At 44.6% G+C, this 24,000-nt stretch overlaps 1 protein-coding gene and 1 long non-coding RNA gene across 2 annotated transcripts in view; one reads left to right on the forward strand and one right to left on the reverse strand.

The window, feature by feature from the left end:
* Positions 1-24,000, reverse strand: part of LOC310735042 — a 115,717-nt gene that overhangs the window by 73,155 nt on the left and 18,562 nt on the right. The gene's annotated exons all lie outside the window — the stretch shown is intronic.
* The window catches only part of pald1a (phosphatase domain containing paladin 1a), a 50,306-nt gene that overhangs the window by 1,972 nt on the left and 24,334 nt on the right, over positions 1-24,000 (forward strand). Inside the window, exons 4-17 of the mRNA XM_083557609.1 lie at positions 5,880-6,044; positions 6,149-6,309; positions 10,937-11,012; positions 11,097-11,248; positions 11,633-11,723; positions 12,027-12,131; positions 15,440-15,535; positions 15,745-15,879; positions 15,960-16,076; positions 18,269-18,448; positions 18,591-18,788; positions 18,972-19,112; positions 21,641-21,712; positions 21,843-21,983. Coding sequence (XP_083413735.1) covers positions 5,880-6,044; positions 6,149-6,309; positions 10,937-11,012; positions 11,097-11,248; positions 11,633-11,723; positions 12,027-12,131; positions 15,440-15,535; positions 15,745-15,879; positions 15,960-16,076; positions 18,269-18,448; positions 18,591-18,788; positions 18,972-19,112; positions 21,641-21,712; positions 21,843-21,983 — 1,830 coding nt within the window. The remainder of the gene's footprint in view (positions 1-5,879; positions 6,045-6,148; positions 6,310-10,936; positions 11,013-11,096; positions 11,249-11,632; positions 11,724-12,026; positions 12,132-15,439; positions 15,536-15,744; positions 15,880-15,959; positions 16,077-18,268; positions 18,449-18,590; positions 18,789-18,971; positions 19,113-21,640; positions 21,713-21,842; positions 21,984-24,000) is intronic.

The raw sequence follows: 24,000 nt of genomic DNA on the forward strand, positions 1-24,000 counted from the left end.
CCAGACCCAGTGCTGAGGAGGAGTCTAGACCCAGACCCAGTGCTGAGGAGGAGTCTAGACCCAGACCCAGTGCTGAGGAGGAGTCTAGAACCAGTGCTAAGGAGGAGTCTATACCCAGACCCAGTGCTGAGGAGGAGTCTAGACCCAGTGCTGAGGAGGCAGATTTGACATGTTACTGGAGATGTTATAAAGCACAGTTTGGAGGATGCAGGTGAACAGGGTATTAAGACTGTAGACACCAAAGCAGGAGAAAAAGAAACTATGAGAGCTGAAAACACAGAGGTTGAAGGAAACACAAACAATGCAGAAATGACATCAGCTTCAAATATTGGTCTGGATGAAGCAGTTGAGGACAGTGTAGGTGAGGTCAATAATATCGAGGAGATGGAATGCAAAAAAATGGTGGATGCAGAAATGAGGGATCAGGATACACATTCTCTTAGATTTTTGATGTTGGGTCACAGGTTACAGATGACATTTTTACTCTCTGGAAGACATCAACGGATTTCTCAACACAACCTTCGGAAAAATAATTTTTTTCTGGACGTGGACAAGTTTATATCATCTGCGCTAATGCTACAAAAGACATGAGGCACTGGATAAAAAGTTTAGACTGTTATAAATGATAAAAGAAAGAAGAAGAGGAAGAAGAAGACAAAAGTCTCACAATAGTTGAAATGAACAGATCACACATGGTGTTTTACTCTTCTGTCTCTTTTCTGTCTCTTCCAAAGTATCTCATGGAGAAGTTCAGGATGGGCACATTAAACATTAACGGACGCAGGAACAGAAATAAAATGACAATTTCAGAACTCAAGAAACTCAGTTACTTTCTTACAAGAAACACACACACACACACACACACACACACACACACACACACACACACACACACACACACAGACAATGAAGTGGAATTGGAAACGGGATGAACTCATTATGAGTCATGGGACAAGAAACAGTGCTGAAGTAGCCATTTTATTCTCACAGCATCAATCAGGTTTATTTTAGCACAAGTAGAACACAATGGGACAGCGTTTATATTCACTAATGTATCTGCTCCTAACAGAGGACCAGAGAGACGCACATTCCTTTCAGAAATAAAGTAAGTAATTGTAAAGTATGATGATGGCGTGTGCTGTGCACTCGGGGCGGCTGGAACTGTACACTCATTTTATTTTTGACAGAAACGGGGAAGAACTTCACAGTCAGTCAAGTGTCTTATTAAGGAACATGTAAAAGTAATCACAGATGATGGACATTAGGAGAGAAAAACATGAGGGAGTGCAGCAATACACATGGGTAAAACTGAATCAGAACAGAGTCAGTGGAATGAGATTAGATTAGATTAGATTAGTCAAACGTCCACTGGAACAACAAGGTAATGAACACTTTTAATGCAAAAAAGAAAAGAACTGGAGGAACAAGCAAAAGAGCGCTGATAAGAGCGAGGTACTGTGCCATCAAAGACATGGATGCTCCCAGCAAAGTCTTCTAGGAAAAAGTGTCCAACAGAAGACAGTGTATCATCTCCGTCCTCCTGATGGATCCCTCAAATCCGATCCTGGTAAAATGAGAAAGTTAGCGAGCGACTTCTATACAGTGAAAATGATAGACAACTATACAGTGTTGAGAGCTGCGATACTGAATCTATGGAAGATCTGCTCACTGAACTGCCAAAGCTCGAGGAGACACAAAAAGAGGACTTGGAGTGCAAGAGGCGATGAGGCAGTTATCGACTAGACGATCTCCTGTAAAAGACTAACGGCAGAGTTTAACCAACGCTTCTGGGATCTGAGAGGAAAAGACCTATTTGATGTTTTAACAGAATGTATAGAAAATAAAAGGTTTTCTGAAATCTGCAGACGAGCCGTCGTGTCACTTCTCCCAAAAAAAGAGACCTGGGACTTTTAAAGAACTGGAGACCTGTAGGAACTGGAGATGTGTATCTTTGCTGTGTGTGGATTATAACATCAGAGTTTGAAAGTTTGCATGGTGTGTGTGTGTGTGTGTGTGTGTGTGTGTGTGTGTGTGTGTGGGGCGAGTGTAGAGAAGAGTGTGTGTGTGTGTGTGTGTGTGTGTGTGTGGGGCGAGTGTAGAGGAGAGTGTGTGTGTGTGTGTGTGTGGGGCGAGTGTAGAGGAGAGTGTGTGTGTGTGTGTGTGTGTGTGTGTGTGTGTGTGTGTGGGGCGAGTGTAGAGAAGAGTGTGTGTGTGTGTGTGTGTGTGTGTGTGTGTGGGGCGAGTGTAGAGGAGAGTGTGTGTGTGTGTGTGTGTGGGGCGAGTGTAGAGGAGAGTGTGTGTGTGTGTGTGTGTGTGTGTGTGTGTGTGTGTGTGTGTGTGTGTGTGTGTGTGTGGGGCGAGTGTAGAGGAGAGTGTGTGTGTGTGTGTGTGTGTGTGTGTGGGGCGAGTGTAGAGGAGAGAGTGTGTGTGTGTGTGTGTGGGGGGCGAGTGTAGAGGAGAGTGTGTGTGTGTGTGTGTGTGTGTGTGCTGGCGAGTGTAGAGGAGTGTGTGTGTGTGTGGGGGGGGGGGGGGGGCGAGTGTAGAGAAGTGTGTGTGTGTGTGTGTGTGTGTGTGTGTGTGTGTATGCGGGGCGAGTGTAGAGGAGAGTGTGTGTGTGTGTGTGTGTGTGAGTGAGTGTAGAGGAGTGTGTGTGTGCGGGCGAGTGTAGAGGAGTGTGTGTGTGTGTGTGGGGGGGGGGATGTAGAGGAGTGTGTGTGTGTGTGTGTGTGTGTGTGTGTGTGTGCGGGGCGAGTGTAGAGGAGAGTGTGTGTGTGTGCGCGCACGGGGCGAGTGTAGAGGAGAGTGTGTGTGTGTGTGTGTGTGTGTGTGAGTGTAGAGGTGTGTGTGTGTGTGTGTGTGTGTGTGTGTGAGTGTAGAGGTGTGTGTGTGTGTGTGTGTGTGTGTGTGAGTGTAGAGGTGTGTGAGTGTAGAGGTGTGTGTGTGTGTGTGTGTGTGTGTGTGTGTGTGTGTGAGAGTGTAGAGGTGTGTGTGTGTGTGAGTGTAGAGGTGTGTGTGTGTGTGAGTGTAGAGGTGTGTGTGTGTGTGAGTGTAGAGGTGTGTGTGTGAGTGTAGAGGTGTGTGTGTGTGAGTGTAGAGGAGTGTGTGTGTGTGAGTGTAGAGGAGTGTGTGTGTGTGAGTGTAGAGGAGTGTGTGTGTGTGAGTGTAGAGGAGTGTGTGTGTGTGAGTGTAGAGGAGTGTGTGTGTGTGAGTGTAGAGGAGTGTGTGTGTGTGAGTGTAGAGGAGTGTGTGTGTGTGAGTGTAGAGGTGTGTGTGTGAGTGTAGAGGTGTGTGTGTGAGTGTAGAGGTGTGTGTGTGAGTGTAGAGGTGTGTGTGTGTGTGTGAGTGTAGAGGTGTGTGTGTGTGTGTGAGTGTAGAGGTGTGTGTGTGTGTGTGTGTGTGTGTGTGTGTGTGTGTGTGTGTGTGTGTGTGTGTGTGTGTGTGTGTGTGTGAGAGTGAGAGTGTAGAGGTGTGTGTGTGTGTGAGTGTAGAGGTGTGTGTGTGTGTGAGTGTAGAGGTGTGTGTGTGTGTGAGTGTAGAGGTGTGTGTGTGTGTGAGTGTAGAGGTGTGTGTGTGTGTGTGTGTGTGTGTGAGTGTAGAGGTGTGTGTGTGTGTGTGTGTGTGTGTGTGAGTGTAGAGGTGTGTGAGTGTAGAGGTGTGTGAGTGTAGAGGTGTGTGTGTGTGTGTGTGTGTGTGTGTGAGAGTGTAGAGGTGTGTGTGTGTGTGAGTGTAGAGGTGTGTGTGTGTGTGAGTGTAGAGGTGTGTGTGTGAGTGTAGAGGAGTGTGTGTGTGTGAGTGTAGAGGTGTGTGTGTGTGTGTGTGTGTGTGAGATACAAGTCGAGTCAAGTTTATTTCTATTGCGCTTTAAACACACGTCGTCTCAAAGCAGCTTTACAGAATGTAACAGTGAAGGTGAATGGTGTGTATTTATCCCTGATGAGCACCATGGAGACTGTGGCAAGAAAAAACTCCCTTAGATGTTATGAGGAAGAAACCTTGAGAGGAACCAGACTCAAAAGCAGAACCTCATCCTCATGTGGGTGACATCAAGAGTGTGATTATAGTCTTTAAACACTACAGAACACTGGAGAGTGAGAACTAACATGAGCACTGGAGTGTGTGATTATGACTGATGATCTTTCTACAGTCTTTGGTATAAAAACTCACATTTGTGAGTGTGTCTGCGGGGCGTGAGTGTAGAGGAGTGTATGTGTGTGCGGGGCGTGGACAAGGAACTGTAAAGGAGTGAAAAGGAGTGTGTGTGTGTGTGTGTGTGTGTGTGTGTGTGTGTGTGTGTGTGTGAGTGAGAGTGTAGAGGTATGTGTGTGTGTGTGTGTGTGTGAGCGTAGAGGAGTGTGTGAGCGTAGAGGAGTGTGTGAGCGTAGAGGAGTGTGTGAGCGTAGAGGAGTGTGTGTTAGAGGTTGAAAATGTGGTGGGACATTAGAACATTGTCTCTGCCTCCTACATGAACAGTGCAATTGTGGTTTTCTTGAATAATCTGGACACAGTGACTAAACTGATTCAAAAAGGAATTGTTATTAATGAGTGTTTACTGGTTTCTCCACTCAGTTCTCCTGCTAAAAACGTCACCCCCATGAAGAAAAGCCCCATCAGCTGGAAGTCCCCACTGATTAAGCACTTGATGTCTTTCAGGAGGATGGTTTTTATGGTTCTGAATGTCTTGAGGAACTAAACGTGGTCTTTAAGTTTAGGATTGATGGGTTTGACTACGACATCTTTGTTTCCACCAATTCAGAAGTCAAATGTTTTAAATGTGGTCAGTTAGGACATCTTGTTTTGCCTGTCCTGAAAGACAGAGTGACCCCAGTGTCACCAAGTGACCGGGAGAAGCCCTGCTCAGCAGAATTGGACTGGGAGAAGCCCTGCTCAGCAGAATTGGACTGGGAGAAGCCCTGCTCAGCAGAATTGGACTGGGAGAAGCCCTGCTCAGCAGAATTGGACTGGGAGAAGCCCTGCTCAGCAGAATTGGACTGGGAGAAGCCCTGCTCAGCTGAACTGGACTGGGAGAAGCCCTGTTTAGCAGAATTGGACTGGGAGAAGCCCTGCTCAGCAGAATTGGACTGGGAGAAGCCCTGTTTAGCAGAATTGGACTGGAAGAAGCCCTGCTCAGCTAAACCAGGTTAGCAGAGGCCCTGTGAAACTGAAAAAGTCACAGGGGACTCTGGAGCAGTTCTGGAGCTGCCTGCGCTGGCAGAGGCAGGCACGGGGGTGCAGAGCTGTCACCACGACACCAGTCACTACATCAGTGCAAGTGGACGGAGGAGACGTGGAGATGGAAGACGAGCCCCAGTTTAAGGTGCCAACTAAAAGGAAGAAGCGAGGTAGGGGACAGGGAAAGAAGCAGGCGAAGAAAGATGTGAAGGTGCAGGAACCTTGTGAAGACAGTGAAGACACAATGTCTGATTTAGTTTTTTAACCCAGACTCTCAGGAAGAACCGTTAATCGTGTTTTATAGCGCTGAGGACATAAAAGTGTTTTTAAGAACCACCAAGTGACAAAGAACGTAGTAGTCGAGGAGTTTTTCTCCAGCCAAACTGCAGCTATTCGCCTCCAGTTCATTCAGAGACTCCTAACTGGACCAAGGAACCGAACCGAACCCAGTTCGGACTGGACCGAACTTTGTTTTTAATGGACACACAGAATTGTACTTTGCATCAAAACTCGGCTAAATAATCACACCAACATCAACCAGACTGTCTTTGTCTGATTTTATTGATGTTTATTTAATGTTATTTATTTATTTAGCTATTATCTATTTATTTGACTCATCGAATCAATATAAGACTTATGTCTCTCTCTCTCTCTCTCTCTCTCTCTCTCTCTCTCTCTCTCTCTCTCTCTCTCTCTCTCTCTCATCGTAGGAGGTGATAGTGTTCTGTGTGAGGGAGGAGCCAGTGGTGTTCCTGCGTGTGGGTAATGATTTTATTCCATACACACCACGAAAGAAGGAGAACCTGCATGAGAACCTACAAGGCTTGAGTAAGAATATACATGTTGAGAATCTCGAACTCAACATCAGGAAAGAGGTACCCATTCACACACACTAACACACACACAAGCACACACTGTAACAGTCCTCCTATAGACTCACACTGTTACACATTAACACACACTGTGTGCGGTTGTGCAGCTGCATGACTTCGCCCGGCTGAGTGAGAACACCTTCTACATCTACAACGACATCGAACATTTTAAAGATCAACCTCAGAAGATCATCATCACCTGTGAGGAGGACATTCACATCACTGAGGAGGTTTACAGGAGGCCTGTTTTCACAATGCCATCATACAGGTCATCACCTTACACACTGTAAAACAGTGGTCCCCAACCCCTGGGACACGGACCGCTCTGTGGGTCAGTTGGTACTGGGGGGTCGCACAGAAAGAACACATAACTTACATTATTTCTGTTTTATTTATGATCTGATTCTGAAGCATGTTTTATTGTGGAAAATTCCCAGATTTTTTCCTCCACATCTGTCTATCACTCACTCTTGATGCAGGTCACATGACTTACCTCCATCCACTACCTTCTTAAAGGAGCTCCGGTCACATGTCTTACCTCCATCCACTACCTTCTTAAAGGAGCTCCGCTCACATGACTTACCTCCATCCTCTACCTTCTTAAAGGAGCTCCGGTCACATGTCTTACCTCCATCCACTACCTTCTTAAAGGAGCTCCGGTCACACGACTTACCTCCATCCACTACCTTCTTAAAGGAGCTCCGGTCACACGACTTACCTCCATCCACTACCTTCTTAAAGGAGCTCCGGTCACATGTCTTACCTCCATCCACTACCTTCTTAAAGGAGCTCCGGTCACATGACTTACCTCCATCCACTACCTTCTTAAAGGAGCTCCTGTCACATGTCTTACCTCCATCCACTACCTTCTTAAAGGAGCTCCGGTCACACGACTTACCTCCATCCACTACCTTCTTAAAGGAGCTCCGGTCACATGACTTACCTCCATCCACTACCTTCTTAAAGAAGCTCCGGTCACATGACTTACCTCCATCCACTACCTTCTTAAAGGAGCTCCGGTCACATGACTTACCTCCATCCACTACCTTCTTAAAGGAGCTCCGGTCACATGACTTACCTCCATCCACTACCTTTTTAAAGGAGCTCCGGTCACATGACTCACCTCCATCCACTACCTTCTTAAAGGAGTTCCGGCCGCTAACACATAATACATTACTGCTAAACTCAAACCCCCAAGAGAGAAAAATAAACAAAAAAAACAACACAGTGATTCACGTTTATTATTATATTTAGAAAATACCAGTTTTTATGCTCGTATCATTTTATTTTGTTGTATTTATCCACCACACATTAAAGACCGGTCCAAGAAAATATTGTCCCACATTAAACCGGTCCGTGGTGCAGAAAAGGTTGGGGACCGCTGCTGTAACACACACACACTCCCATATACACACTGTAACACACACACACACACACACACACATATATATCTATATACACACATCCATATGCACACTATTACACACCGTAATACATACAAACTACTAGACAGTGTGGCACGCACACACACACACACACACACACACACACACCACTATACACACTATTACACACACACACACACACACACACACACACACACACACATATCGATATACACACATCCATATACACACTATTACACACCGTAATAGATAGACAATGTAGCACACACACACCAATATACATACACACGCACTGTTACGCATCGTAATAAATACAGACTCACACATACACACTACTACACAATGTAACACACACACACACACACACACATACTGTATACATAGGCTGCTGCATTCTGGACTAACTGTAGCTTGTTTATTAATGACGCAGGACATCCACCTAGTAATGCATTACAGTAGTCTATTCTGGAGGTCATGAACGCCTGGACGAGCTTCTCTGCATCAGATATAGACAACATATTTCTTAGCTTAGAAATATTTCTTGGTTGATGTGATTTTTAAAAGACAAGTTGCTCTAAAATAACTCCCAGGTCTTTTACTGTTGAACTAGTGGTTACAGAACATCCGTCTAACTGCAGGTTGAGATGCTGGAGCTTCTGTGTACTGGTTTTTGAGCTGATGAGCAAAATCTCCATCTTATCAGAATTTAATAGTAGAAAGTTATGAGTCATCCAGTCTTTTAATTCTTTAACACACTCAGTTATGCGAGTTAATTGAGCGTTTAGCCAGGTTTAGATGAGATGTATAGCTGAGTATCATCAGTGTAACAGTGGAAGCTAATTCCATACCTTCTAATAATATTTCCTAAGGGAAGCATGTATATTGTGAAGCAATAGCAGGGGTCCTAGAACTGAACCTTGAGACACCCCAATAAACACTATTACACACCGTAACACACACACACATACAGAGACACTAGCACACTTACACACTATTACACACTGTAATACACACATACATATACACTAACACACGTCTTTTTCTTTCGGCTGCTCCCATTAGGGTTTACCACAGCTGATCATCCGTCTCCATACCCCCTATGTTCTCTACACCTGCCTCTTTCAAACCAAGTACCTGCATGTCTTCCCTCACCACTCCATTCCTCAGGCATTTTCTCACCTTCCAAAATCCTGTTAAACAATCTGGTTAAAAACTCCACTGCATCTCTCCTAAACATCTCCATGCTTCTACCGGTATGTCATCTGGTCCAACCGACTTTCCACTCTTCATCCTCTTAATCACTGCTCTCACTTCCTCCTTACTAATCCTATCCACTTCCTGCTTCACATCTCCACACCATTCAACCTTCTCTCTCTCTCATTTTCCTCATTCATCAGCTGCTCAAAATCCTCCCTCCATCTTCTCAACACACTCTCCTCACTAGTCAACACATTTCCATCTTCATCCTTTATTGCTCTAACTTGCAGCACATCCTTCCCAGCTCGGTCCCTCTGCCTGGACAATCTCTACAAATCCTTTTCTCCTTCCTCAGTGTCCAACTTCTCCTACAGCTCCTCATATGCCTTTTCCTTGGCTTTCACCACATCCCCCTTTACCTGCTGCTGCATCTCCTTGTTCTCCTGCCTACTTTTCTCATCACTCTGTCGATCCCAATTCTGTTTCTCCAACCTCTTTCCCCTAATGCTCTCCTGCACTTCCTCATTCCACCACCACGTCTCTTTCTCTTCCTTTTTATTTCCAGATGTTACACCAAGAACCTTTCTATCTGTCTGCCTCATCACTCCTGCAGTAGTTTCACAATCATCCAGCACCTCTTCACCACCACCGAGCTCCTGTCTGACCTCTTCCCTGAACCTCACACTACACTCTTCCTCCTTCAGTTTCCACCATCTAATTCTTCTTTTAATCCTTACTTTCCTCCTCTTCTTCTTCACCTCCAAAACCATCCTACAGACCACCATCTGATGCTGTTTAGCTACACTGCCCCCCACCTTACAGTAACACCTTACAGTCTCCAATCTCCTTCAGGTTGCATCTCCTGCATAGCACATAGTCCACCTGTGTGCACCTTCCTCCACTCTTATACGTCACCCTGTGATCCTCCTTCTTCTTAAAACGAACCTTCACTCTCCTCCACTTCTCCTTTACCTGCTGTCTCTCTGTAGACGTCTTCCTCCTCTCGGGTCTCGACTGATCCGCTATGAAATTCTGATTCCTGATCTGCATATTAGATTTAACACATGTTTTACACTGGACGTCCTTCATAACACAAACCTCCACATTTATCTGGGCTCGAGACACTGAGACCCACACTGACCTGTGTAACACTAATGACTGGGTTTTACACTAACACACTTACATACCCACTATAACACACTGTAACACAAACATACACATGTACATAAACACACATATACCTTATTACACACTCTAACACACATACACACGTGCACACATACCTGCTATGACACACTCTAATACACACTGCAACACACACACATATACACTAATACACACTGTAATACACACACAGTTACACGCTGTAAAACACACACACACCCGCTATGACACACGCTAACACACACATACACCAATACACTACATACACACTGCAACACACACATACACACATATACACTAATACACAGAGACACACATAAACACTAACATGCACTGTAATACACATACAGTTGCACACTGTAATACACACACACACACACACACACACACACAGTTACACACTGTAAAACACACAAACATACACACTATTACAAACACATACTATTACACACTGTAATACATACACATACACACTATTACGCACTGTAATGCACACATACACATTCACATACACATTATTAAACACTAACTATTACACACTGTAGTACACACACATACACACAAACACAATATTTTACACTGTAATATAAATACACATATATATATGTATATACAGAGTATTACACACTGTAATACACACACACTGACACACACACACACACTCACCCACACACACACTGTATTGCACTCACATATCACCGTGTGTGTTGGTTTATTATTATAACACAATCCAGCACAATAACAATTAGATCATTAATTAACATACTTCTTTGAGCAGCGATTGCTGGGGTCCAGGCACTAAAGTGTAAATGCAACACTACTTCATATTATTCTTTATATTTTTTTGTCAGAGTTTTTGTCACGTTCTCTACATATCTTTTGTATAAATTTGTTTTTTTTAGTTAAGGGTAGGACATGACAAAGAAACCGTCAGAGAAAGAGAGAGAGAGCACCCTCTACTGGTGTGACTGTATAATCCACACAAACATCACACACTGCAATTAAAAATAATAAGGCTACATGGGCAAACTGCACACATCTGTGTATTTTGGGTAGTCAATATTTTAATCTTCTTTCTAAACTGTACAAATAAAATTATTTGTTGATTGTGATGTTGTTGTCCTGCAGGTATCACCGTCTGCCTCTGCCAGTAGAGGGCGCTCCATTGGAGGAGCACTTTGATGCCTTTGTAAACATCTTAAGGGTTAGTTCTGTACACTCGTTTTATTGGTCTAAGCACCAGGACAGGAGTGTTTTTACCATTCCATTTCCCTGTATGTGTCTGTAGGAGACCCCATCTCTGCGTGTAAGAGGGGGCGGGGCCAGTGCTCCGCCCACCCTTCTGTTCAGCTGTCAGGTCGGTGTGGGTCGTACCAACATGGCCATGATCCTAGGGGCCCTGGTGATGGAGAGAGTGATGGGGAATACACAAACTTCACCGTAAGACTCTTCATATTATTATAACAGTAGCACTGTAGATTATAAACTCTGCAGTATTTATATAATAATAAAACATTACACTTTCATCTTAGTCATGTGACCATATATATTGCAAAAAATGTATTATAAATGTTTATTTTAATAAATAAAATAAATGTATTCATTTCTTAATTAATTTATACATTTTTATTTTAATTTATAAAATGTTTATTATTAATAAATTTATTATTTGTTTATTGTTAATAAACTATATTATGTTGTCAGTAAAAATAAACTTGTTTCATACCTGTGGATATTCAGTGTTTCTGAATGTAATATTATTATTAACAACTAATAATAATAAAAATAATAATTATAATAATGCTTCCATGTTCTCTGGTACAGTGATGAAGAAGAATCAACCCCTGAAGTTCGTTTCCAGGTTATCGAGACACTTATCAGTAAACTGCCTGAAGGTCAACAAGTTGTAGACGAGGTCAAAATTAATCTTTTATTATTGTGTGCACAGTGTTACACTGTAACAGTGTAGGATTTAAAACACTGAAGTGTTACACTGTAACAGTGTAGGATAAGGAATGCTTTATTGTTACACTAACTGTAGGACGTTGTTGTGTTACACTGTAACATTGTAGGATGTAGAATGCTGTAGGGTTAGACTTTAACAATGTACAATGTAGAATGCTGTAGTGCACATGCACATGTGTGCGTTTATGTTAAACACTCAAAAGAAAAGACTATAATAAGTGGTTATTATATAATGATGTTGTTGTATGTTCAGGTGGATCGAATTGTTGCTCTTTGTTCTGAAATGCACAACGTTAAAGATGCAATTTACGAGAACAAGAAGAAGCTGGATGCCATTGCAGAGGATTTCCAGACCCAGGTCAGATAACCTTTAACCCCTTTACCATAACCCATAACCCCAACAAACTGTAACCACTACTTCCAACCCCCAAACCATAACCCCTACCCCCCAACCCCTAAACTATAACCAATACCCCCTAACCCCCAAATCATAGCCACTACCCCCTAACCCCCAAATCATAACCACTACCCCCTAACCCCCAAACCATACCCACTACCCCCTAACGTTAAAGATGCAATTTACGAGAACAAGAAGAAGCTGGATGCCATCGCAGAGGATTACCAGACCCAGGTCAGATAACCTTCAACCCCTTTACCATAACCCATAACCCCAACAAACTGTAACCACTACTTCCAACCCCCAAACCATAACCCCTACCCTCTAACCCCCAAACCATAACCACTACCCCCTAACCACCAAACCATAACCACTACCCCCTAAAACCATAACCACTACCCTCTAACCCCCAAATCATAACCACTACCCCTTAACCCCCAAACCATAACCACTACCCCCTAACCCCTAAAACCATAACCACTACCCTCTAACCCCTAAAACCATAACCACTACCCTCTAACCCCCAAATCATGACCACTACCCCTTAACCCCCAAACCATAACCACTGCCCCCTAACCCCCAAATCATAACCACTACCTCCTAACCCCTAAACTATAACCATTAACCCCCAAACTATAACCACTACCCCCAAACCATAACCACTACCCCCTAACCCCCAAACCATAACCACTACCCCCTAACCCCCAAACCATAACCACTACCTCCGTACCCCTAAACTATAACCACTACCCCCAACCCCCAAACCATAACCACTATCCCCTAACCCCTAAACTTTAACCAGTACCTCTTAACCCCCAAACCATAACCACTACCTCCTAACCCCGAAACCATACCCCCTAACCCCCAAACCATAACCACTACCCCCTAACCCCCAAACCATAACCACTACCCCCTAACCCCCAAACCATAACCACTATCCCCTAACCCCCAAATCATAACCACTACCCCTAACCCCCAACCCATAACCACTACCCCCTAACCCCCAAACCATAACCACTACCTCCGTAACCATTAACCCCCAAACTATAACCACTAACCCCCAAACCATAACCACTACCCCCAAACCCCAAACCATAACCACTACCCCCTAACCCCCAAATCATAACTACTACCTCCTAACCCCTAAACTATAACCACTACCTTCTAACCCCAAACCATAACCACTATTCCCTAACCCCCAAACCATAGCCACTACCCCCTAACCCCCAAACCATAACCACTACCCCCTAACCTCTAAACTATAACCACTACCCCTTAACCCCTCAACTATAACCACTACCCCCTAACCCCCAAACCATAACCACTACCTCCGTACCCCTAAACTATAACCACTACCCCCTAACCCCCAAACCATAACCACTATCCCCTAACCCCTAAACTTTAACCAGTACCTCTTAACTCCCAAACCATAACCACTACCCTCTAACCCCCAAATCATAACCACTACCTCCTAACCCCGAAACTATAACCACTAACCCCCAAACCATAACCACTACCCCCAAACCCCAAACCATAACCACTACCCCCTAACCCCCAAATCATAACTACTACCTCCTAACCCCTAAACTATAACCACTACCTTCTAACCCCAAACCATAACCACTATTCCCTAACCCCCAAACCATAACCACTACCCCCTAACCCCCAAACCATAACCACTACCCCCTAACCCCTAAACTATAACCACTACCCCTTAACCCCTCAACTATAACCAGTACCTCTTAACCCCCAAACCATAACCACTACCTCCTAACCCCTAAACTACAACCATTAACCCCCAAACCATAACCACTACCCCCTAACCCCCAAATCATAACTACTACCTCCTAACCCCTAAACTATAACCACTACCCCCTAACCCCCAAATCATAACCACTACCCCTTAACCCCCAGACCATAACCACTACCTCCGTACCCCCGAACTATAACCACTACCCCCTAAAATCCAAACCATAACCACTACCCCCTAACCCCTAAACTTTAACCAGTACCTCCTAACCCCCAAACCATAACCACTACCCTCTAACCCCCAAATCATAACCACTACCTCCTAACCCCGAAACTATAACCACTACTCCCTAACCCCCAAACCATAACCACTACTCCCTAACCCCCAAAACATAGCCACTACCCCCTAACCCCCAAATCATAACCACTACCCCCTAACCCCCAAACCATAACCACTATCCCCTAACCCCCAAATCATAACCACTACCCCTAACCCCCAAATCATAACCACTACCCCCTAACCCCCAAATCATAACTACTACCTCCTAACCCCTAAACTATAACCACTACCCCCTAACCCCCAAATCATAACCACTACCCCTTAACCCCCAAACCATAACCACTACCTCCGTACCCCCAAACTATAACCACTACCCCCTAACCCCTAAATCATAACCACTACCTCCTAACCCCTAAACCATAACCACTACCTCCTAACCCCTAAACCATAACCACTACCTCCTAACCCCCAAACCATAACCACTACCTCCTAACCCCCAAACCATAACCACTACCCTCTAACCCCCAAACCATAACCACTAACCCCTAAAACCATAACCACTACCCCCTAACCCCCAAACCATAACCACTACCCCTAACCCCCAAATCATAACCACTACCTCCTAACCCCTAAACTATAACCACTAACCCCCAAACCATAACCATAACCACTAACCCCCAAACCATAACCATAACCACTACCCCCAAACCCCAAAATCATAACCACTACCTCCTAACCCCCAAATCATAACCACTACCCCTTAACCCCCAAACCATAACCACTACCCCCTAACCCCCAAATCATAACCACTACCCCCTAACCCCCAAACCATAACCACTACCCTCTAAAACCATAACCACTACCCCCTAACCCCCAAACCATAACCACTACCTCCGTACCCTCTAACCCCCAAACCATAACCACTACCCTTTAACCCCTAAACCATAATCACTACCCTCTAACCCCCAAACCATAACCACTACCCTCTAACCCCTAAATTATAACCACTACGCCCTAAACCCTAAATTATAACTACTACCCCCTAACCCCTAAATTATAACCACTACCCCCTAACCCCCAAACCATAACACTACCCACTTACCCCTAAACTATAACCACTACCCCCTAACCCCCAAACCATAACCATTACCCCCTAACCCCTAAGCTCTAATCACTACCCCTAAACCATAATCTCTACTTCCTAACCCCCAAATCATAACCTGTGTGTGCGTGTGTGTAGGGAAACAGTACTAAGCTGTATTTCCTGCAGCGGTTGATTCAGAGTTTGGAACTTTACTTCTACCTGATCCTCTTCAACGCCTACCTTCATGAACAGGTATACACACACAAATACACAAACACACAAACATTAATATATACAAACACACACACATACACAAACATATACACACACACAGCTTTCCCACATTTGTCTTTGTTATTTTCTCTTGGTCTCTGTCATTTCTTGCTTATTACTGTCACTCGCGTCCCTCCAGTAGCAGCTCTCTTTGTTTGTCTTTGTATATTTCCATGGCAACGCTACAGCATTCACTTGCTTACTCTCGGAGCTTCAGCCAGTGGATGTGTGCTAATGCCTGGGTGTACCGCCTCCTGTCCCACCTCGACCAATCAGAGCTCAGAGCACCTGCTGACCTCATCACAAGAGGAGCCAGAGTTCTGGTAAGAGCTCACACACACACACACACACACACACACACACACACACACACACTACATGCTAATCTGGAGGCTCTACGCAGGTAGCTGATGAGTTCTTGGCTCCAGATGTTCTTCTCACTGTGAAGGAAATGAAGGTGGCAAATTTCAGAAGAGTTTCCAAGATGCCCATATATGGAATGGCCCAACCTACAGCAGAGGTACTTCTTGTTGTAACCCTTTGGGGTGGAGCCTAACCACAGTCTCAGGAAGTTCATATTCAGAAGCAATATTCTGACAGGAAGTGTGAATAAATCACAGAGATGGACCTGGTTTCACCATGTATACCACACACACACACACACACATACACACACACACACACACACACACACACACACACACAAACCTCCTCCTTGGTCTTCCTTTTTTCCTCCTTCCTGGTGTCTCCATCCTCAGCATTCTCCTACTGATATACCCCATGTCCCTCCTCTGCACATGTCCAAACCATCTCAATCTCACCTACCATACAAATATATCTAACATCTCAGGTCTCACCACAGTCCTATAAACTTTTCCTTTCACTCTCACAGATACTCTTCTATCACAAATCACTCCTGCTATCACTCTTCTCCACCCACTCCACCCTGCCTGCACTCTTTTCTTCACTTCTCTAACACACTCTACATTACTTTGCACTGTTGACCCCAGGTACCTGAACTCCTCCACCTTCTCCACTTCTTCTCCCTGCAACCGCACCCCTCCACTGCCCTCCCTCTCATTCACACACATGTACTCTGTCTTACTCCTACTGACTCTCATTCCCCTTCTCCACCTCTCCAGGCTCTTCTCCACCTGCTCCCTACTCTCACCACAAATCACAATATCATCCACAAACATCATATTCCACAGAGACTCCTGTCTGACCTCGTCCGTCAACCTGTCCATCACCACTGCAAACAGGAAATGGCTCAGAGCCGATCCTTGATGCAGTCCAACTTCCACCTTGAACCAGTCTGTCGTTCCTACTGCACACTTCACTGCTGTCACACTGTCCTCATACATGTCCTGCACCACCCTCACCTACTTCTCTGACACACCAGACTTCCTCATACAATACCACAACTCCTCTCTCCACCCTGTCGTACACTTTCTCTAAATCCACAAACACACAATGCAGCTCCTTCTGACCTTCTCTATACTTCTTCATCAACATCCTCAAAGCAAATAATGCGTCTGTGGTGCTCTTCCTCAGCATAAAACCATACTGCTGCTCACAGATGGTCACCTCTTCTCTCAGCCTGGCTTCCACTACTCTTTCCCATAACTTCATGGTGTGACTGATCAACTTTATTCCCCTGTAGTTACTGCAAGTCTGCACATCTCCCTTATTCTTAAAGATTGGTACCAGCACACTCTTTCTCCATTCCTCAGGCATCTTCTCACCTTCCAAAATCCTGTTGAACAATCTGGTTAAAAACTCCACTGCATCTCTCCTAAACATCTCCATGCTTCACATGTCATCTGGTCCAACCGACTTAATCGCTGCTCTCACTTCCTCCTTATTAATCCTATCCACTTCCTGCTTCACATCTCCACACCATCCAACCTTCTCTCTCTCTTATTTTCCTCATTCATCAGCTGCTTAAAATCCTCCCTCCATCTTCTCAACACACTCTCCTCACTAGTCAACACATTTCCATCTCCATCCTTTATTGCTCTAACTTGCAGCACATCCTTCCCAGCTCGGTCCCTCTGCCTGGACAATCGCTACAAATCCTTTTCTCCTTCCTCAGTGTCCAACTTCTCCTACAGCTCCTCATATGCCTTTTCCTTGGTTTTCACCACATCCCTCTTCACCTGCTGCTGCATCTCCTTGTACTCCTGCCTACTTTTCTCATCACTCTGTCGATCCCAATTCTGTTTCTCCAACCTCTTTCTCCTTCTGCTCTCCTGCACTTCCTCATTCCACCACCACGTCTCTTTCTCTTCCTTTCTATTTCCAGATGTTACACCAAATCTTTTCTAACTGTCTCCATTATCACTTCTGCAGTAGTTCCCCAATCATCCAGCACCTCTTCACCACCACCGAGCTCCTGTCTGACCTCTTCCCTGAACCTCACACTACACTCCTCCTTCTTCAGTTTTTACCATCTTATTCTTCTTTCAGTCCTCACTCTCCTCCTCTTCCTCTTTACCTCCAAAACCATCCTACAGACCACAATCTGATGCTGTCCATCTACACTGTACACACTGATTGTTCTTAATAACAAATGCTTGGTGTAGAGGGAGTGGCCACGCTGATTCATCAGCAGGTCACATGACCAGAACCTGTCTGTGCTTGTGTAAGAAGCTCATAAACTTCTCTGAAACCCCTTGAAGCTTCTCGATTTATATGTGTCCATTTATTCAGGCGCTGTCTGTGGTCCTGTCCTACCTTGCGGATGAGAGGAGGGGCTACTCTGTGGTTCTGTGGGTGTGTGTGCAGGACGAGCTGGTGCTGGAGTGTAACGGCCAGATGTTCTACCCTCGAGAACCGACATATCTCGAGCAGCACATCTCCCTGTACAACGCTTTAGCTCAAGAGATCCAGGTGCAGATCTTCAGAAACACCACCGAGTCTCTACTTCTGCTGCTCCTGATCATTATGCTCACTGGTGTGTGTGTGTGTGTGTGTGTGTGTGTGTGTGTGTGTGTGTGTGTGTGTGTGTCTGTGTCTGTGTGTCTGTGTGTAGGAGTTGGAGCACTCTTTAAAGGAGGAGGTGTTAGGTTCTCAGAAGTGGTTAGAGGTGACTCTGGAGCAGGAAAAGCAGATGAAGATGTTTAAAAGCTGCAGGACTCTGGAGGAAATCTTCAGCTCATGCAAACACACTCACAAGGGTCTGCAGTACGCACGTATCCCTCTGCCTGAGTGTGCAGCACCTAGGGAGGAGGTATATACACACACACACACACACACACACACACATAAACACACACATTTACAGTGGTTTATTATAGTTTGCTTCTGCACAACTCAGAGTATATCACCACCTCTAGTGGGAGGATGCAGTACTGCACTAACTTCATACCTGTGTGTGTGTGTGTGTGTGTGTGTGTGTGTGTGTGTGTTGCAGGACTTTGACAGACTGCTGGAGGCGATGAAAAGTGTGTTAGCTGAAGATTGTCGTGCTGCGTTTGTGTTTAATTGTGCGAATGGCCGCAGCAGGAGCACCACCGCCATGACCATCGCCACACTCACACTCTGGCACTTCAAGGTACAATCACACACACAAAGATATACACATATACACACACACATACACACATACACACATACAACACCCCTGCGGCTTCTTATCATTAGCAAATGTGAAAAAAAAAATTTATATATCAATTAATTTCTTTAGAGCTGATTAGAAACACACTGTTTATTTATTTACCTTGGAAAGATTTTTTTTCTGTTTACTTTCAAAAATCTTCTTTTGGCTTCTTTTATTAGATTTCCATCCCCCCTGTCCTCCACATCTGCCTCTTTCACACCAACTACCTGCATGTCTTTCCTCACCACATCCATAAACCTCCTCCTTTGTCTTCCTCTTTTTCTCCTTCCTGGTGTCTCCATCCTCAGCATTCTCCTACTGATATACCCCATGTCCCTCCTCTGCACATGTCCAAACCATCTCAATCTCACCTCCCTCACCTTGTCTCCAAAACGTCCTACATGCGCTGTCCCTCTAATAAACTCATTTCTAATCTTGTCCATCCTCGTCACTCCCAACGAACATCTCAACATCTTCAGCTCTGCTACCTCCAGCTCCACCTCCTGTCTTTTACTCAATGCCACTGTCTCTAATCCATACAACATCTCAGGTCTCACCACAGTCCTATAAACTTTCCCTTTCACTCTCACAGATACTCTTCTATCACAAATCACTCCTGCTATCACTCTTCTCCACCCACTCCACCCTGCCTGCACTCTTTTCTTCACTTCTCTAACACACTCTCCATCACTTTACACTGTTGACCCCAGGTACCTGAACTCCTCCACCTTCTCCACCTCTTCTCCCTGCAACCGCACCCCTCCACTGCCCTCCCTCTCGTTCACACACATGTACTCTGTCTTACTCCTACTGACTTTCAATCTCCTTTTCTCCAGCGTGTACCTCCACCTCTCCAGGATCTTCTCCACCTGCTCCCTACGCTCACCACAAATCACAATATCATCCACAAACATCATAGTCCAGGGAGACTCCTGTCTGACCTCGTCCTTCAACCTGTCCATCACCACTGTAAACAGGAAAGGGCTCAGAGCCGATCCTTGATGCAGTCCAACCTTCACCTTGAACCAGTCTGTCGTTCCTACTGCACACGTCACTGCTGTCACACTGTCCTCATACATGTCCTGCACCACCCTCACATACTTCTCTGATACACCAGACTTCCTCATACAATACCACAACTCCTCTCTCCACCCTGTCGTACACTTTCTCTAAATCCACAAACACACAATGCAGCTCCTTCTGACCTTCTCTATACTTCTCCATCAACATTCTCAAAGCAAATAATGCGTCTGTGGTGCTCTTCCTCGGCATGAATCAATACTGCTGCTCACAGATCTTCACCTCTTTTCTCAGCCTGGCTTCCACTACTCTTTCCCATAATGTCATTGTGTCACTGATCAACTTTATTCCCCTGTAGTTACTGCAGTTCTGCACGTTCTACAGCAGGTCCCTTATTCTTGAAAACCGGTACTAGGTTCACTCTAAAAAAAAATATTTTTGTAAATAATCAGGTAATAGTGAAAAACTAATTTCCTTGGCAACTGGATCCCATCCTAAAAATGGCTTTTTTTATTGTATAAATCATCCTCCACACTCAAGAATATAGAGATTAATTTAGTGTAAATTTGTATAAATATCACGTTTATAGTGAGTTCTGTAGCCTACGCAAAGTATCTCTGCTTGTTTATTGGTCGAAGTGTCCTATGACATCATAAAAGAGGCTGAGTTATAGATACACGTCACTGCATTCTTTATTTTAATTGGATAAATCTAGTGACGTATGTCTTTAACTCCAACCCTTTTTTGACATCAGAGGATAAAACCAATCAATAAGAGGAACTCTAGGGTTTCTTGTAATGCTACTGATTTCTTCTGATGAACTGAATTCATGACCATGTGCAAAACAAAATGATTGTGCGAAATTGAAATCACGATAAAGTGGGACCGCAATCTTTGATCCGTGATAAATCGAGGGACGACTGTATTTATTTCTTCAAATTTAAATATTTATTTGGTTATTTACTTTTCAATTACATTATTAACATTAAATTCATGAATTCAGATTCTTCTGTTTTTGGCTTCTCCCATCAGGGGTCGCCACAGCGGATCAACGTCTCCAAAATTATTTTAAATAATAATTATGATAATAATATTTTATTTGTCTACTCCCCAATATGTGCTGTTATGAGTTTTTTCCTTATTAGATTAGACTGAAGCCAAGTTGAGGCAAGTTTTCTAGAAGACAACGATGTTAAAGTTTATAATCCATCTGAGTGCAGTTCATCCAGTTTGTTCGCCAGGGACTTAAAAATGACTAGGAAGTGCTGGTCGATGTGGCTTCAGCCGTACCTTAGCCTGAAGTTCTCCACAGTTTCCTCGTCTCTTGTGTAGTTATATTTAGATTAATTAATTAATTGTTTTGTTTCTTTTTCCTATTAAATAAATAAAATGTTTGTGTAGTGAAATGTAGGCACAGTGTTTATGCTTTGTGTGTGCGTGTGTGTGTGTGTGTGTACCTGTAGGGATTCCCAGAGTTTGGCGAGGAGGAGATCGTCAGTGTTCCTGATGCTAAATACACCAAGGGGGAGTTTGAGGTAACTCTCAGTAAAGTTCACTCACTGCCCTGCTGCAGCTCTCTGTACCACACACCTGACTTATCACACTGTGTGTGTGTGTGTGTGTGTGTGTGTGTGTGTGTGTGTGTGTGTGTGTGTGTGTGTGTAGGTGGTGATGCGTTTGATTAGACTCCTCCCTGATGGCCACAGAATGAAAAGAGAAGTTGATATCGCTCTGGATTCAGTGAGTGAGACGATGACGCCTATGCACCATCACCTACGGGAGATCATCATCTGTACCTACAGACAGGTACCACACCTCAACACCATAAAACACACACACACACACACACACACACACACTCACGCACCCGCATGTTACACAACTGAACACTAACACACACGTTACACACCTGAACAACCACGTTTCACACCTGAACACTAACACGGGGGTTACACACCTGAACACTAACACACACGTTACACACCTGAACACTAACACACATGTTACACACCTTAACACAAACACACACGTTACACACCTGAACACAAACACACACGTTACACACCTGAACAACCACGTTACACACCTGAACACCAACACGCACATTACACACCTGAACACAAACACACGTTACACACCTGAACACAAACACACACGTTACACACCTGAACAAACACGTTACACACCTGAACACTAACACACACGTTACACACCTGAACACTAACACACCTGAACACTAACACACGTTACACACCTGAACACTAACACATACGTTACACACCTGAACACTAACACACACGTTACACACCTGAACACACGTTACACACATGAACGCAAACACACACGTTACACACCTGAACACTAACACACCTGAACACTAACACACACACGTTACACACCTGAACACTAACACACACGTTACACACCTGAACACTAACACACACGTTACACACCTGAACACGTTACACACATGAACACAAACACACGTTACACACCTGAACACGTTACACACCTGAACACGTTACACACATGAACACAAACACACGTTACACACCTGAACACACGTTACACACATGAACACAAACACACGTTACACACCTGAACAACCACGTTACACACCTGAACACTAACACACACGTTACACACCTGAACACTAACACACACGTTACACACCTGAACAACCACGTTACACACTTGAACACTAACACGCACGTTACACACCTGAACAACCACGTTACACACCTGAACACAAACAACCACGTTACACACCTGAACACAAACACACACGTTACACACCTGAACACAAACACACGTTACACACCTGAACAACCACGTTACACACCTGAACACTAACACGCACATTACACACCTGAACACAAACACACGTTACACACCTGAACACTAACACGCACGTTACACACCTGAACACACACACACGTTACACACCTGAACAACCACGTTACACACCTGAACACTAACACACACGTTACACACCTGAACAACCACGTTACACACCTGAACACAAACACGCACGTTACACACCTGAACACAAACACGCACGTTACACACCTGAACACAAACACGCACGTTACACACCTGAACACAAACACGCACGTTACACACCTGAACACACACACGTTACACACCTGAACAACCACGTTACACACCTGAACACTAACACGCACATTACACACCTGAACACAAACACACGTTACACACCTGAACACAAACACACACGTTACACACCTGAACACTAACACACACGTTACACACCTGAACACTAACACACACGTTACACACCTGAACACTAACACGCACATTACACACCTGAACACAAACACGCACGTTACACACCTGAACACAAACACACGTTACACACCTGAACACTAACACACACGTTACACACCTGAACAACCACGTTACACACCTGAACACTAACACACACGTTACACACCTGAACAACCACGTTACACACCTGAACACAAACATGCACGTTACACACCTGAACACAAACACACACGTTACACACCTGAACACAAACACACACGTTACACACCGGAACAACCACGTTACACACCTGAACACAAACACGCACGTTACACACCTGAACACTAACACGGACGTTACACACCTGAACACTAACACGCACGTTACACACATGAACACTAACACACATGTTACACACCTGAACAACCACGTTACACACCTGGACACTAACACACACGTTACACACCTGGACACTAACACACACGTTACACACCTGAACACTAACAGACACGTTACACACCTGAACACTAACACACACGTTACACACCTGAACACT

Source organism: Silurus aristotelis (assembly GCF_946808225.1).
Source record: "Silurus aristotelis genome assembly, chromosome: 12".
NCBI lineage: Eukaryota > Metazoa > Chordata > Actinopteri > Siluriformes > Siluridae > Silurus > Silurus aristotelis.